This window comes from Epinephelus fuscoguttatus, linkage group LG1 (assembly GCF_011397635.1).
Source record: "Epinephelus fuscoguttatus linkage group LG1, E.fuscoguttatus.final_Chr_v1".
NCBI lineage: Eukaryota > Metazoa > Chordata > Actinopteri > Perciformes > Serranidae > Epinephelus > Epinephelus fuscoguttatus.
Genome location: NC_064752.1, coordinates 20,507,279 through 20,522,688, shown reverse-complemented (window position 1 = coordinate 20,522,688; position 15,410 = coordinate 20,507,279). Strand labels below are relative to the sequence as shown.

General features: G+C 40.3%; 1 protein-coding gene across 2 annotated transcripts in view; it reads right to left on the bottom strand.

The window, feature by feature from the left end:
• Positions 1–745: 745 nt before the first annotated feature.
• The window catches only part of poc1a (POC1 centriolar protein A), a 53,353-nt gene continuing 38,688 nt past the window's right edge, over positions 746–15,410 (bottom strand). For both annotated transcript variants that reach the window (XM_049582277.1, XM_049582286.1), the window contains exon 11: positions 746–3,625. In XM_049582277.1, coding sequence (XP_049438234.1) covers positions 3,515–3,625 — 111 coding nt within the window. In that variant the 3' untranslated portion in view covers positions 746–3,514. The remainder of the gene's footprint in view (positions 3,626–15,410) is intronic.

The following is a 15,410-nucleotide window of genomic DNA, read 5'->3' as shown; positions in this document are numbered from 1 at the left end:
AGGAAGAGAGTGGGCCCGGCAGCACAGCTCCAGAATTCCGGTTTTGTTTTTCTTCTTTTTCCATCAGTGCAGAGCCTGAGCCGGGTCTTAAAGAAACAGTCATTAATATTTTAATGACGCCAAACTGTTCTCTGAGACCTCCACAATAGGACTCAGTATGATTCATTACATTAGTATGTAAACATATTACCGGTTTGTTAAATAAAAAAGTCGAATGAATGAATAGGTCTTTTATGGCTCAGATGAATCTGTTCCTCCAGAACGCACAGCGGGCGTCTAAGCGTGGCCTCAGGCTCATTTTCATTGAAGCTTCTAAAAATAAAAGTACTGATCCAGCATCAGTGGTCAGGTTACATAAATTACTCGGGGGAGTGAAACATAAGGATTTTGGACACAAGCAGGGCAGGCGTATTTAGCCGCCACCTCCATGTTTTTGTAATAAATCGTCACTCCAAATCTGGCAAAGAAAGGGTTGAAAATGAGCGGCGGATGACACAGCTCACAGCTCATGATCTTAACATCCCTGCTGAGGACAATAAAGACAGAACAGTCGTGACTACTTAGGTAACTGCTTGGGCTCTGTGGACCAATCCGAGCAGGAAACAGTCTCTTAAAGAGTAACCCGGTGACATCATCGACTTGGCAACAATTATGAAAACAAACTCTTTCAGTTGTTCCACAAACAGAGCTAGTTTCAAGTCGGAGATAAGAGTTAAAAACATTTATTAAGAAGGTACACAGTCAGTTACTTTCAGTGTATAAAAATTTAAGACACAGGATATAAAAGGACGGAACAAGACACTTGTCTTTAAACTGCAGTAGTTCCAATCAGTTGTTCTGCACTTTCAGAGCACAAAGTCCAAAAAGCACCATCAGTTTAACGTAAAGTATAAAACTGCTGTTATTTTACATTTTGTTTAATTGTAAACAATCTATAAAGAAAACCAAATCTACCAACATGTTAGTTCATCTCTCAGAACATCCTGGCTTTCCTAACCTGTGTGTTGCTCTCAGCTGTAGGCCCATTCATTCCCAGGCTCAATCTCTAAAAACAAACATTACTGAAAAAGAAGAATTTCCTGAGTGGATTTTCAGGCCTGGATTAACACCTATTTGCTGCACTAGTCAGTATTTACTAAGGATGCACCAAGTCAACCTCTCTCCTGATACAGACTTCAATACCTCAGCTCAGACACAGAGCTTAAATTGCACACCAGTACTCATTGAAATAAAATTTAAGTAAGGTAACATTAGGCCAAGCGTTGCTGTGGTACATCCTGGAACTGATAGTGGAAACGCAACATTTTTATCATGACACTGACAAAGAAAGTATTTATTGTGGTGAGTGATGTCCCCAATATTTACAGCAGGAAAACAGTGTATTTGGGATTGACTAAAACAAATTTAATTCATCAAAAGCAACTGTGTGGCTCAGTGATGTGTGAGAACAGTGGAGGTCTACGTCACCAAACAAAAAACTGTATTGTGCTTGTATTGATATGAGAATAAATTCATTTTTGGTTTTTGGTCTTTTTACAGATTTGTCAACAACAGGAAAGATATAAAACATCACCAGACTTATTCTTAAAAACAAAAACCAAAACAAGCTTACCAGTCTGGACACAATAAAGGCACCATGTTGGCTTTGGATTAATGATTCGGTTTGTCGATTTAAATCACTGCTTCTACTAATGATGGTAGATGAATGGAGGACAGCACATTTAGTGAATTAGGTCAAATTCAGGCTCCTATTTTATTGACTTTGACAATGAGTCTCTTTTTGCAATTTGAAAATGATTTAATGCCTGCACAGGCCTGAGTGCAACTTAAGCCCTCTACACACAGGACTAATATTAATATTACCTTGGGACCTCTTGTAATTTGTAATAATTGCGATGGACGTCTGTGATCTTAATCCCGCGCAAATCTGCAATGTCCATAATATGTTCCACTCTCAGTACATAGCATGGAGAGAGTTTTACAGAAAGAGCATGCTCACATCATTCAGGAAAGCAAAAGCTGAAAAGATGATGAGATGGATGATGTGGTGGCAGAATCAGTTGTTTGCTTAAAAAAAGGAGGTAAACACAATATATATCTCCACTAGTGGTGCTATGTAGTGTTTCTGTGTTGTGTTAAATGGAGTCACAAATGACTGTGTGCATCATATCCACAGGCTAATGTCAGTGAATTCAAATAAAAAAAATAAAAGACTTTGTTTATTCTGTGCAAATACACTGAATGAAATACAAGCCCCTTTTGTGCTGCTTGTTCAAGGTGGGAATGTCGTGTCATTATTCCGCCTTGCAGTTCTGTATAAAAGACACGATCGCGGATAAGGGGACAGAGTTATCTTGCCTTTAAGCCGGCAGCAGAGGTGGTAACAACGCCGATTTGGGGTCTGTAAAAGGTAGAGCCCCCTGGATGGGACCATGGACAGGACAGGTGTGATGTTTTGACAACATGTTGTGAGTGCAACCCACCGCCGGGAGATTTAAACAGCAGTTAGCAGCAGTTAGAAGCTAACTCAAAGAGGAACAGCAGCTGAAAATATTCGCAAATTGGAGGGACAATGAGGTCCATGAGCTTCTTACTCTCTGAGCAGAAGACAACATAAGCCACCTTATTACAGGGACAGTAAATGATTGTTGTTGCCATGTTATGCCACTGTTATTGTTCAGAAAACACCGCCCTACGCATGTGCTGTAAGTCATGCTAGAGGCCGACGCTGTTGTGTTTTACATCATGCCTGTCACGGCTCTTTTGCTTCCGGAACGCTGGCATGCTTTCGAAAATCACACACTGGAGCGGCACGATGCTGCCATTGTTTGATTCTGTACTAAAAACCAAAGCCAGCGTGATGCAGGGACGTTGTTGCAGCCCTATGGTGGGATGTCCGTGTAAAAAGGGCTACAGACGTGCATGGGTCATTTCTGAATCACACGAGGTCCCCTGGTAATACTAGTGCTGTATGACTAGGGTTTACAACAATGAGTGTGCCTCATAGACATGTTGGTTGTGTATACCAACATGTCCGCGTGAGCCTGCACGTACACGAATAAAGACTTTTAAAATTGCCCATGAGTATCGTAAAGTCAAGTGCAAAAGTCTCTTGCATGTGTCTAAACTTTTGTAGAGGCAACCCATCGTGCGCGCGCACACACACACACACACACACACACACACAGTGACTGCTAGCAGCAGGTCCTTCGTCAGCAGAAAAGGGACTGCTCTCTCAGCACTCTTGTAGAAGAACAACTTCTCTAATATTCAACTCCTTCACTTCAGATATCTCTTTGTAAAATAACTAGACACAGAACATCAGCAGCGAGGCTCGCTGTGCATTTTAAGTCCAGTCAGGAAAAATCGGTCCGGGACTGTTTGCTAGATCGCACATTTTAAGTGTGATCTAACAACAACGACAGAGTACTGCATACGTGTTTCTGTTAATGGTGTTTGCGTGACCCAGTTTCCCCTCACACCACACCTCAACCTCTCTCTGGTGCCGCCATCTTTAGGCCTCCTCTCGTCTCTGGAGTTGCAGACCGATCTCCATCTGGTTCTCCAAACACTCCTTGAGCTTGTCCTCTGTCAGTGTCAGCCGCTGCTCCAAGATCGAAACCGTCTGGATGGAGAGGAACAAGAGGCGAGGGACAAGACAACGAAAGAAAAGGGGGGAAGGAAGGAGATGGATAAGAGAGAAAGAGCATGTTAGAGAGGGCTGTACAGCATCAGCCTGACAGTAATGACTATATAATGGCCGTGTGTGTGAGGCCGTGTGTGTGAGGCAGTTCTCTGTGTGTTTGAGACAGATGTTGTGCGTGCAAGACAATCCAGCTGATTATCGTAGGGAGATCTGCTGCCTGAGCCGAAAACACCAGAGTTTCTGTGTCTGGCACGCACTCTCTCTTGTTCTCCCTCTCACACAGTTGCATAAACACACTTACGCACACAGAGAATACAAGAAGGTCGCTATCCGAAACAGGACAGGCATGTGTGGGTAGTGAGATCACAGTAGGACATACTTTTCCTCTCAGCATCTGCGACAGTGACAGTATTTGTTGTGCATTTGTGTCATCTGAGCATGTTTATCAGAGGAGTCTCCAGGTGTAGTTTCACCATCTGAATGAACCGAGTGCTGGGGTCAGAGCTGACTTGTCTTATCGTTTATTGTATCTAAACTTCTGGAGCCACATTAAGGAAATAATTTAATCAGCCTTTTGTCATCTCAAACAAATAGAAAGAATTAGGGGATTCATGTCCGGACAAGTTCTAGATGAGCTCTAACATGAACCAGGAGAACTGAGCCCAGTGCTACAGTACTTAAATGTTTATACAGGCTTCCAGTTAGTTAACTAAGCTGCTGAATGTAGCTACATTTTGACGTCAGGGATACACGTAATCTTCGTTGCTGATGTTAATGTTCCTTTGATTTCTGATCATATTATACTACTGGAACATGTCAAGTTGTGTTTAGAAGCTTTTATTGGTCATTTTTATGGTAGAAAGTGCCACTGTTCTTCATTACAGTCATTCTCCGTCTGCAATGACGTGCAGAGACGCCAAGATACAAACAACTCGCAAACACTGACCAGAGCAGACTGTAGGAGTATGAGTGTCACAGTATGAGGAAAATAAAGTGTTTTTAAACATTAATCCAGATAAACATGTTCTAGTAGAAATCTTAAATACAAATATGAACCTGAAAATGAGCACAATAGATCACAAACTGTAGGCTTTGTAGGTTTATCTTAACATAAAACTACTCCTTCTGTTGACGGATATTTTGTTTAGATAAACCGAAGACAAACTGAGGAAACAATAATGTGTGAATTACTGTATATCTTACACAACCAAGATGTAAATGTTGCATAACAAACACACTTTTAGATCTAAATTTACAAACCTATTATTCTGTGCCCTCTACAGCACTTTTATTTCCTCCTGTATTAGTCTATTATCTGTCAGTATCTCTGTTTACATCACTTCTGTTATTTCGTTGTATTCTACTTTGTTTTTATAATTTTCCTTACATAATGCAAAGCACTTTAAAAGTCCTCTGTGTGTGAAAGGTGCTACACAGAGAAGCAATTATTAATATGTAGCCAACAGAACACAAAAGAACACGAGTCTGAAGTGTTCATTGATACTTCTTCGGCTTTTTGCTCTTTTTTAAAAAAGGTAAACTAACCAATAAATAAATCTGCAAATCTGAACCAAAGAAATCTGCAGGAGGAAAATATGATAAAAAGGAGCAAAGCAGTATAAAAAAAAAAAAACATGACGATCTGAATGGATCTTCTTCTGAAAACACCACAGTGGCAACAGTTCCCTCTGCATCTCTGACATAATTGTTTACTGAGCTAATGTTGCCTGGTGACAAACACAATCCCGGCTTGTAAGCAGTTTTAGACAGTAGTGCTTGGCAACAAAAATTTGGTTCAAGGCAGGAACAATTGTATGGTAAACATGTCTCCCCTTTCCACAGACAAGGCTCTCTAGATTTGGGCCAGCGAGTGAAAGATATGTCAACATGTCTCGACCTGTAATTTTACGTCCCTCCCTGTGCCAGCGAGTGTAATTTTGAAATTGCTAGAAAGCAGCTCAGAGATGAGTCATTTATGAAAATATAACCAGCTGTGTGAGAGACATTGGATAGAGAGACAGACATGAAAATACAGACCAGTTCAGTTTACCTCAGAGGTGGTCGGTATGAATCACGGCATTGAGAAACAACCTGACGCTGGGTTAATCCATTAAAAGTGTTACATGATACACACCTCAACCGCAGGGTGTAAATAAAAGGATGCTGACGGAACAATTACTCCTCATCTCCTATATTATTTCTGTTCCAGGAATGGAAGAATGGTCGCTTCATACAAGCATGGCAATTCTTGCAATGTTGATTTAAGAACTTCTTAGCTGGAAAACTGTCATTGAATTTTAAAAATCTACTTGATTAGTTGATTGTTTCACTGGTATTGTTCTCCCTCCACAAATCAAACTTATCCTGCATAATCTCCTAAAGGGACTGTAGTGCTATTTATCAATCTAGATTGTTTTGGTGTGAGTTATCAGGTGTTCGGGTGTTAGAGATAGAGACGCCCATAGAGATGCCCTCTCTCAAATATAATGGAACTAGACGGCACTCAGCTTGAGGGGCTCAGAGCGCAAAAAAAAAAAAAAAAAAAAAAAAAAAAGAGTAAATTGAAAACAATAATAAAAAACATTTGGAAAAAGTCAGCAGCACTGTGTCTTTTCAGAAATCCTGACCCCGTTACACAAGATAATCCACAGACCTTGTTGTGAGCTGTTTCATGCAGGAACTATTTTCTCTCTACCGAAGTACATCCACCAACTGTATCCCTGCGCAGAAGGAGGAGTGGAGTTACTCAAGGAAGAGAGACTCGTGCTTGTGACAGTGCGAGATATAAACATTAATGGTGTGCTCCTTGGCTGAGGTGTAACATTAGCTAGTGTGAGCTAGCAGTAGATGCAACTCACTTCTTTGGCAAGCGGTGACGATTAAAGGTACAATGTGCGCAATATGCCAGAATTCTACGTTAAAATAAAGGAACTTTTTAACTTACACTATTAACAGAATGTGAAGAAAAAACAGTCTAAACTAATGTCAAAAATGTCTATGTATGTGTCCGAGATATCTACTGAAATGAGCATGCTAGGCAGCTAGCCTCGGCCTTTCCTGTCTTGTAATATCACTTGCACCTTGAGAGGTCACTGCAGCATTCAGTCTACCCTCATTCCATCATGAGAGGACGAAGAAGTTGAGCTAGAGCCCACATTTAGTGACACAGCAAACACAATGTACAGTAGCAAAGAAAATAAGTGATATATCTTAAAAAGTAGAAAAACAAGGGGAAGCATTGGTGTGGTTTTCATCAATGGAGAGAGCTCTTGGCGAGGAAATATCGGCGGTTGGACACTGAACTCAAGTTTGTTCTAGTCTGGTAAGTAACATTTGACATTGGCTTAGCATAATGTATCTTTAGTGCAGCTAATGACAACACAAATCATAGTGAAAAACATTCCAAATGGTTTTAATGTGTTTGTTTTCTTGCTGCTATGGTCTTGTGTGAAATGAGAAAGGCAACTAAAGGCTGACGCCATACATGAAGATTATAAGATAGGAGTGTTATTTTGATTGGCTTAGAGTTTGAGCAGTTAAGTCGAATTTTGTGTATTCTTGCCCTGCTGTTAGTCATTGGCTTTGTTTTTATTTAACTGATGACTCGGCAGTAGATCCATGAAATGCTGCCCCCCCATTTCTTTGGAACACGTAGCCAGGTATTACGCATTGCACCTTTGACCTGCAAAGGTCTAGGACTTATCGGAAATGGTATTTGTTAAAGGCTGCTAAAATACCAAAATACTGACTCAATAGTGGCTCATTTTTCAAAACACTACTATCCTTGCATATGAAGCGAGCCACACAACATACTGTTGAGTCAGGCTCCCTTCCAAGCCTGTATTTTTAGTTATTCACGCTATTAGAAATGTCAACATGATTTTGAGTGAGATTTCTTATTTCTGTAACAGAACCTGGATGTTCTGGTTTACCACAAACCATTTAAACACTGAAAAACTTCTATTTTCATCTCAATATTCGCCTCGATTGTTAGTGCACATGTAAACGTAGTAATTTTAAAACCCAAGACACCATGTGCAGCATGTTCCAGCGATCCAGCTGCATTTGGTAATTGACTATCGAGGTCCTGCGTTGACCTCACAGTGCCACACAAACAAACGCGCGCACACACACAACCAGACATGACATGAACAAGCAAATGTGCACTAATCAACAAAGTTAGTTAAACCCCTTAGATAATCTCATACTCAGCACACACCAATGAGTTTAACAATGTGTGGGCGAGTGGTGTCTTCTTTTGGGTCATCAAACTAGATAACATCTCCTGCTATTTCATGCATCATGGGAGAGAAAGGGCTTGTATTTCCTCTTTCTCTGCCTCTCTCTCCGCCTGTCTCCATTTTCTAGATCAATACCACCCTGTTTATCTTACCAACCTGATATGGCTATCCTCAGCCCAGCCAGCTATTGGTGTGTATGTGTGTATGTGTGTATGTGTGTGTGTGTTTGTGACTTTGCACGTGTCCCCAGGCAGCGGCAACATTATACGGGCATATAGTTTTCATCTGGAGTAGAAACCAAATCTTTATGCTCCTAAAAATAGAGCGAGCTGTTTTTCTTTTCTCTCCAGAACACATTATACTCTCCATCGCCCTGAGCATTACTGGCCTCTGTTACAAAGTCTCATAGCTTTGGTATGACCCACATTACAATAGTAATGGTGCTGGTGAAAGGTGGCAGAGTCAGTTCTTTTCTATAAATGTAGCTAAGTGATGTGAGTTAATAAAACAAGCCGCTACTGAAGTGAGTTATAGGAATAAAAAGGAAGAGTAATCATTGTACAATTGGTGAAAAACTAATTAAAAAACAAACACACACACACACACACACACACACACACACACACACACACACACACACACACACACACACACACACACACACACACACACACACACACACAAACTGATAGACAGGTGGTGTGAATAACTCAGTGAACCAACATCAAGAAACTGAAGGTGTGGAGAGCACACGCTGCGGAGGTGTTTGCATCCATAACCCAGTTTCAGATACACTGTACTGGCAGAAAGCCAATAGAAAGTCAAACAGTAATAAGTTACAAGCATCAGTCTATAGTGTCAGTATGCTAACCGTAGCCTGTTAGCATGCTGTGACAGCATTAAGCCCAAATAAGAACGTGCAGGTTGAGTTTTTTTTTTTTTTTTTTTTTTTTTAAAAAATTTATAATAACCCTCTTTTAAAAATGTAGTCCAGTCGCCAGAAGGAAAAGTTTGTGGCAAACCACAAATACGTTACATTTGTACATTTCATATGTATCATATTAACGTTTTTAAGTGACTTAGTATAAAAGCTGGCTTTGTCATTGGGAGGCAGACTACTGCTCAAGACCAACAAACAACAAGTGAGACATTGCCACCAAAAGCAGATATTTCAGTGTTTTCCTAACCATAACCAAGAGTTGGTTTTTTTTGTGCAAAAATAATCACAAGTTAACCACAGTGTTGTTAAAATGTAAAGAATTGTTTACTTTTAACAATCAATTTCATAATAACTAGGGGTGTAACAATACACAGATTTGTACTGAACCATTCGATACAAGGCTTTTGGTTCAGTATATGTTGCAAACTGAACGATACATTGAGGTATCCCATTACATTTGGACAATAAAATGTACAGCTTAAATTGTGTTCAGTTTAATGTTCTTAACACGACAGCCCACATGACATAACAGGCATGCTACGCTAAGCTAGCTTGTTGCAAGATGGTCATTACCAGACCAGAAACAGAAGATTCTCAGATAACCTACAGTTCCGTTGTTTGGAGCCACTTTGGTTTTGCTTTGAATTATGAGGAAGATGGTGAAGGAGTGGTGGCTAAAAAACAATGGTGTGCAGCATCTGCTACACGACAGAGGGTTACATCATAGGGAACACTTCAAACATGTCAACACATCTACGCCAGCTTCACCCCAGTGTGTCCATCGGTGCTACTAGATGAAGACAAGGAGCAACACAAATGCTTCATGCTGACGTTATCCCCGCAGCAACTGATCCAAACGAGACATGACATGACACAAGACATGAGAAATCACTGTGCCGATTGCCGATTACATTTATAGCCCCGGATATGAGACCCGACTCTGTAATGGAAAACACACAGGCTTTACGAACATGATTAATGTATTCAAGCCCTATTACAAAATTTCTTCATGAGCCCATTTCAGCCTGATCATAATTCCTACTTTGTACAAAAGACAAAGGCTTAAATTGTTAGTTTTAATATTTAAAAAAAATAATAAAACAATGAATTTTTGTTTTTGTTTTTATTGTTTAGAACTTCAATTTCATGTTTAATATTTTATAAGGAGCTGCTTATGTTTTATATGCTGCTAAGATGACACCCTAGAAGATCGGTCACTCAGGTACGGCATGAAAAACATGGTAGTCCCGCACATCCGAAAACAGTTCAAGGCAGGTGCTGGACAAAAAAATACAGCAATAGCTCCCTTACGTGTAATCAATTGAGACATTTTGAGCTGAATGCTCTTCTTCAAACATCCAGTCATTAAGTCTGAAGAAGAGCATTCATCTTGAAACGTAACTTCTGGATGTGCCGATAAATTGCACTTAAGGGAGCTACAGTGTGCAGACCTTTTCTCATGTTCTTTATCACTCAGGTACAGCTCCATCATTGATAAAAGTCAAAAAACATTCTTACAACAAATGTAAGGATTGGATGTAGGATTTTATATGTTTTAAAACAGTGGTTCCCAACTGGTCCAGCCAGGGGGTCCAGATTTCTCCTTAGTCATTAGTTCGAGGTCCACACAGTGTGATACATTCAGCATCGTACTTGGGTTTGGCCCTGTCGTCGAGCTAGTTTGCTGTCTCTGTCAAGTAGGTGTCCATTAGTCACTCACCCGACAACAGGAAACGCCACTTTAAAATAAAAGCTCTGTGCTGGAAATTCACCGCACATCAAAATGAAGTGTGTTTTTTAGAAACTTGACATGTGTGCAAGTCACTTGTGGTCCATTCAGAATGGACCCACGACCCACCAGTTGGGAACCACTGCTTTATAAGACAAAATGGCAAAAATTCTGAGACAAAAGTTGCAGTTTTGAGCAAAGCTTTTTTCTCAACATCGTGCCACTTTACATGAGGCTGACATAAGACAGTTAGTGTCTGAATCTGCCTCAGCGCAATGTGCTGTAGTAGGTGGACGTGAGTCTGACTGGTTGTAATTTATTAAAACTTTTTCAGTAGTTACTCTGTAGTTTAGTCATACTGACATGTTTGTATTGTTACATATAAGGACAGACAAAAAGCGTTTCCCTCTACTGATAAGAGACTATCAGATGTTATAATGATGAGTAGACAGTATGTATGATGAAGGCGCCCCTTTGGAATTTTTAGTCACCATATTTCTCAGAATTATGGTGACTTATCTTAGGAATACATTCTTTATTCCCGTCTGTCTTTACAGCTCAGAGTGAAAGTAAATTAACTGTCCTGGGTGCAATTTTATTGCAGTGTTTCACTCCCCCAGAGCACAATTATAAACACACAAATTAGCACCTGCTTTCAATTCCTCAGAATATCAAAAACTGTGGTGAAAGCTTTGCAATACTTCAAACAGTGTTTGCTTAACAAGCGGTTTAGTGGTTCCTAAAAGTCTGTGATGTACATTTTCAAACTATTTCAATCTTTTCTGAGTAACAGGAACTTGTTTCTTTCACTTTCCGCTAATGTTCCTTGCTGCTTCACTTGTAGCTGCTTTAACAGGAATCTGAATTCAGTGTAGTGGTCCACTTCTACTTAAATCTACTCTGACGCACACATACATTAGGCAGACAAAAGCTGAATTGTAGCTGGATACTCTGGTAGTTTTGGGGGAATTACAGAGCACAAAACATGTTGTTTTACAGCAACAAATGTTTGTAAAAGACTTTCTGTTTCAGTTTTATTCCCCTTGCGATTTTCTCACCTACTGTCTAATGGTCTATTGAGGAAGAGAGGGCGCCATGCACTCGAATTGCTAAACGAAATTGAGAGAGAGAGAGCGTACGCGCAATTCTTCATTCAAGATTCTTCATAATGAAGAGGGAGAGTGTGAAAGAAGGGCTAAGTGTGAATACTGCAGGCTTAGTGTGAGGGGACATGTAAGAGTGATGAATTATCAAACAGAGGGAGAGAGAAAAGAAAGGGGTATGGGGGGGTTGAGAATGGGGGGCAGACAAGTAAAAAGCAGCTAACACAGCAAACTGTGGCTTTGGAAGCTTCAGTCTAATGTTGAATAATTCATCATCTTCTCTCTCAGTCTGCTCGACTATTAGAGTTACAAAGAGCTGTAATAGTGAAAAATAATGCAGAGGAAAAGACTTAAAAAGGAGCAGGAATATCGTGCAGAAATAAGTGTCGCTTTGTCAGCCTGATCTCCAGAGGATGAGGGGCAGTGGTTTAAATCTCCATGTTAGCCAAAGTTGAACAGAAATTAGAACAAGAGTGTTGGCTTATTTATTTCTACTCACACCTTGTTGGGCTTTGTAAATGGGCTGCATATGACATGACTTGTTGGCATAGTCCGTATTTTAGGGAACTGACAGCCTCATGGATTACACTGTGCTTTGCAAACTAAATGAAGCACACTGTCAAACATTTTAATCTACAGTATATTAAAGGGATACTTTGCCGATTTTCACCCAGCTGTGTATCATAGCAATGTGGGTCGTAAAGAACTGCATTCGGATCGGGATCTCGCAGGTCCTGCAAGACCCAACACAGATCTCATGGCAACGAGTGATTCTATCTGTCGAAAAAACCAAAACGTGCGGGTCCCAGAGAATGAGATGAAGGTGGAGACGTCAACAAGTGAAGTGGAAAAGAAGATAAAAGCAGGAAAAGTCAGACGTTTTGAGGAATTTCTCTGGAATATTACAAATAAGAACAAATCTGAATTTCAGAGACACCAGAATAACTGTTAATACGAATGTAATCATGCACCAGAACGTAATTTGGCTACCTATCACCGACAGGTATGTATATCTTTTCAGTACCACAGTAAATACCATGTTTCTCTGTGGGAAGAGAGAAGACTCAATCTATTGATAATCAGTCTCGTGTGCAGACATGTTTAATCAGAATATCTGCAGTCACGGGCGGGAGCTGACACGCACCCTGAGGTAGTGGGTGGAAAAAGATAACACGCCCGAGAGCAGGTGGTAATGGTCAGATACCCAGCGGAAGCAGACAGGAGCAGGATTAGGAAAACAGTCCTGTACAGGGCTCTAGTGGGCAGGCTGTGTGGATGAAATGTTGTGGAGTCTGGATCTTTGCTGGCTCCTTGTGCTTCTGCATTTTCATATGTATGCAAGAGACAGAGCCCCCACCTCCCACTGTTTAGCTTTAACTTAACGGCCACCATATTGTATTTGGTGTCAGAACATCCAAGCGTTTGTTGGGCTGACGCAGCACAGTGCATTCTGGTAATTGTAAGTTTTCTACCACTTGAGCAAAAGCAAATGCCTGAGCCCTTTTTCTCTAGTCATATAACACCAGTTTCAAAAGCATCTGTGTCTTTCTGCTGCATAAAAAGCACAGTTTTATGTAAAAGCACCACCTTTCCAGCAATGAAAAAACTCTTAAAACTGATTTTTAGTTTGAGTGGAGCAATTTCTGTGCTTCACAAACCTGTTTCCTGCTTGTTGCATTTCATACATTTCATAATTACTTGAAGTTCCAGTGGTCTGAATGAGTAGTTGCATGCTGTTTTTACAACATAATGCTGATCACATGTAACTAGAGGTTGCGTAAAATACACCATGTTCTGTAGAAACCACTTTTAAAACTCTCATCAACAAACTGTGTATAAAACAGCGGGTGATGTGCATATCACTGATCTGTCAGTGCTAACATCTGTATGGGTGGAAAAGCGAGTTGAAGCTTGTACCAGCTGTGCTGTTTGCTCCATTTATATCAAATTTTATGCAAGCTTCTATGCAGGTTCACATGTATAATTCACTGTGTGGATTCTCTTGTCAATCTGAGATTCCTCAGTTTCACATTCCAGTCAACACCTTGGTAGGAAAATTAAAGGTGCCCTGTAGAGTTTTCTTCTAAACAAAAAATACTACATTTATATTTGATGTTACTTACCACAACTCGCTGTGTATATCCTGGAGGTCTATTTTGCAAAGACAATTTTTAAATATTTAGAAACTGGCATTGTTTGAATCCATTTTAAGTAGCTTGCAGTCTTCTTTGCCTTTGTTGGAGTATTGCTGCTTTTCTTGGCACATTATCGCCACATGTTCATCAGTGGATTGGTGTGAAGCCACTGGCAGGACTGTGAATTACGTTCACACACAGTGTACACTCGAGGTCGAGTGATAGTGGATTTTAAAGGTCAATATTATAATGATAGTTTGGAAAAAGGCATCACTGATTAAAACAAACAAACAAACAAACAAACAAACAAAAAACAGCTCCATAGCGCTACTAGAGAACAAGAGGTCTCCACATGGCACCTTTAAATTTTTCTTAGATTCTTTTATTTTATTTTTCTTCCTTTTTTATATGTCTTCTTAGTTTTATTAGTTTTTCTCTCTTTGGTGCAACAGCTCAGTAAAAAAAGCATATAAAACCCAAGTTAAAAGCCATATAAAGAATAATGACAACGTCCTGCACTGGATTGACACTACTGGAAGTCACTGCAAAGCCACAAGGGCACAGTTTTTCATTAACAGCCTAATATGGTCAGAGAGGTGGTCAGAAATTTGCATTTATATACAATATTTAAAAAAAAAAAACACTGTACATGATTTCCTACCAGTCACCTCAGTCTATTGTCCTAATCTAAACAAGAAGATTGAATCCAGAAAAGAGCAGAAGGATAAAACCAGACACAGTCCATCTGGTATCAGAGGTGGGGTACAGCGGGCTTGAAAGGAAGAGGTTGGCAACCCCCCCCCCCGCCGGGAGGGGTGAGCTAGCTGCCTGGGTGCACTGGGCCAATATTAAATGCTCCCACATGCTGGACTGCAGCTTGAAAGAAAAAGGAGCAAGAAAGAAAGAAGACAAGAAAAGCCAGAAACACACACGAAGAAGAAGTGTTTCTGCCATTAAGCATTTACACTTACTATCAGTGAGAGGCAGAGTGCTGCCAGCGCTCATATATGAATGATGCATTTTCCCTCAGGGCACATTCACAACCTGCAGCTAAAACCCTGCACACACACACGCACGCGCACACACACCAAGCCTCCCTGTGCTCTCTCTACTCCTCATTCAACTCCCATCTCTCTTCCTGTTCCTCCTCTTCCACGTCTCCTCCTCACCTTACTCAAACATTTCCTTCATTCAGCTGTTTCTGTGAATATACTCTTTGCTATAAGGAGGCAAAAAACTCTCTCTTTCTGCTTTTATAGATGCACTTATGCCCAAATCCTTCACTGTAGCACGCGAACCATTATCCAGAGGTATTGTTGCTTACGAGGAGAAAACAGTTATATTTATAACGTGAGCTTGTAAATTTTAAAGGGAGAAACGGCCCACTTTGTCTTATGTTTATGAGATCAAATACATTTTATCAGCATAAAATGCACACATCCTCAAATCAATAGCAGAGTTGGCGGTATTCAATAAAAGAAATGGGTCTTAAATGTTGCCTTGAGATTAGAAGTCTGTTTTTGGTGCAACATCACTCATGTGGTGATCCTTTCAACAAGTCCAAACTAAATACCGAGGAGAAAATGTGCAGCAATTACAGACTAATGTTAAATCAT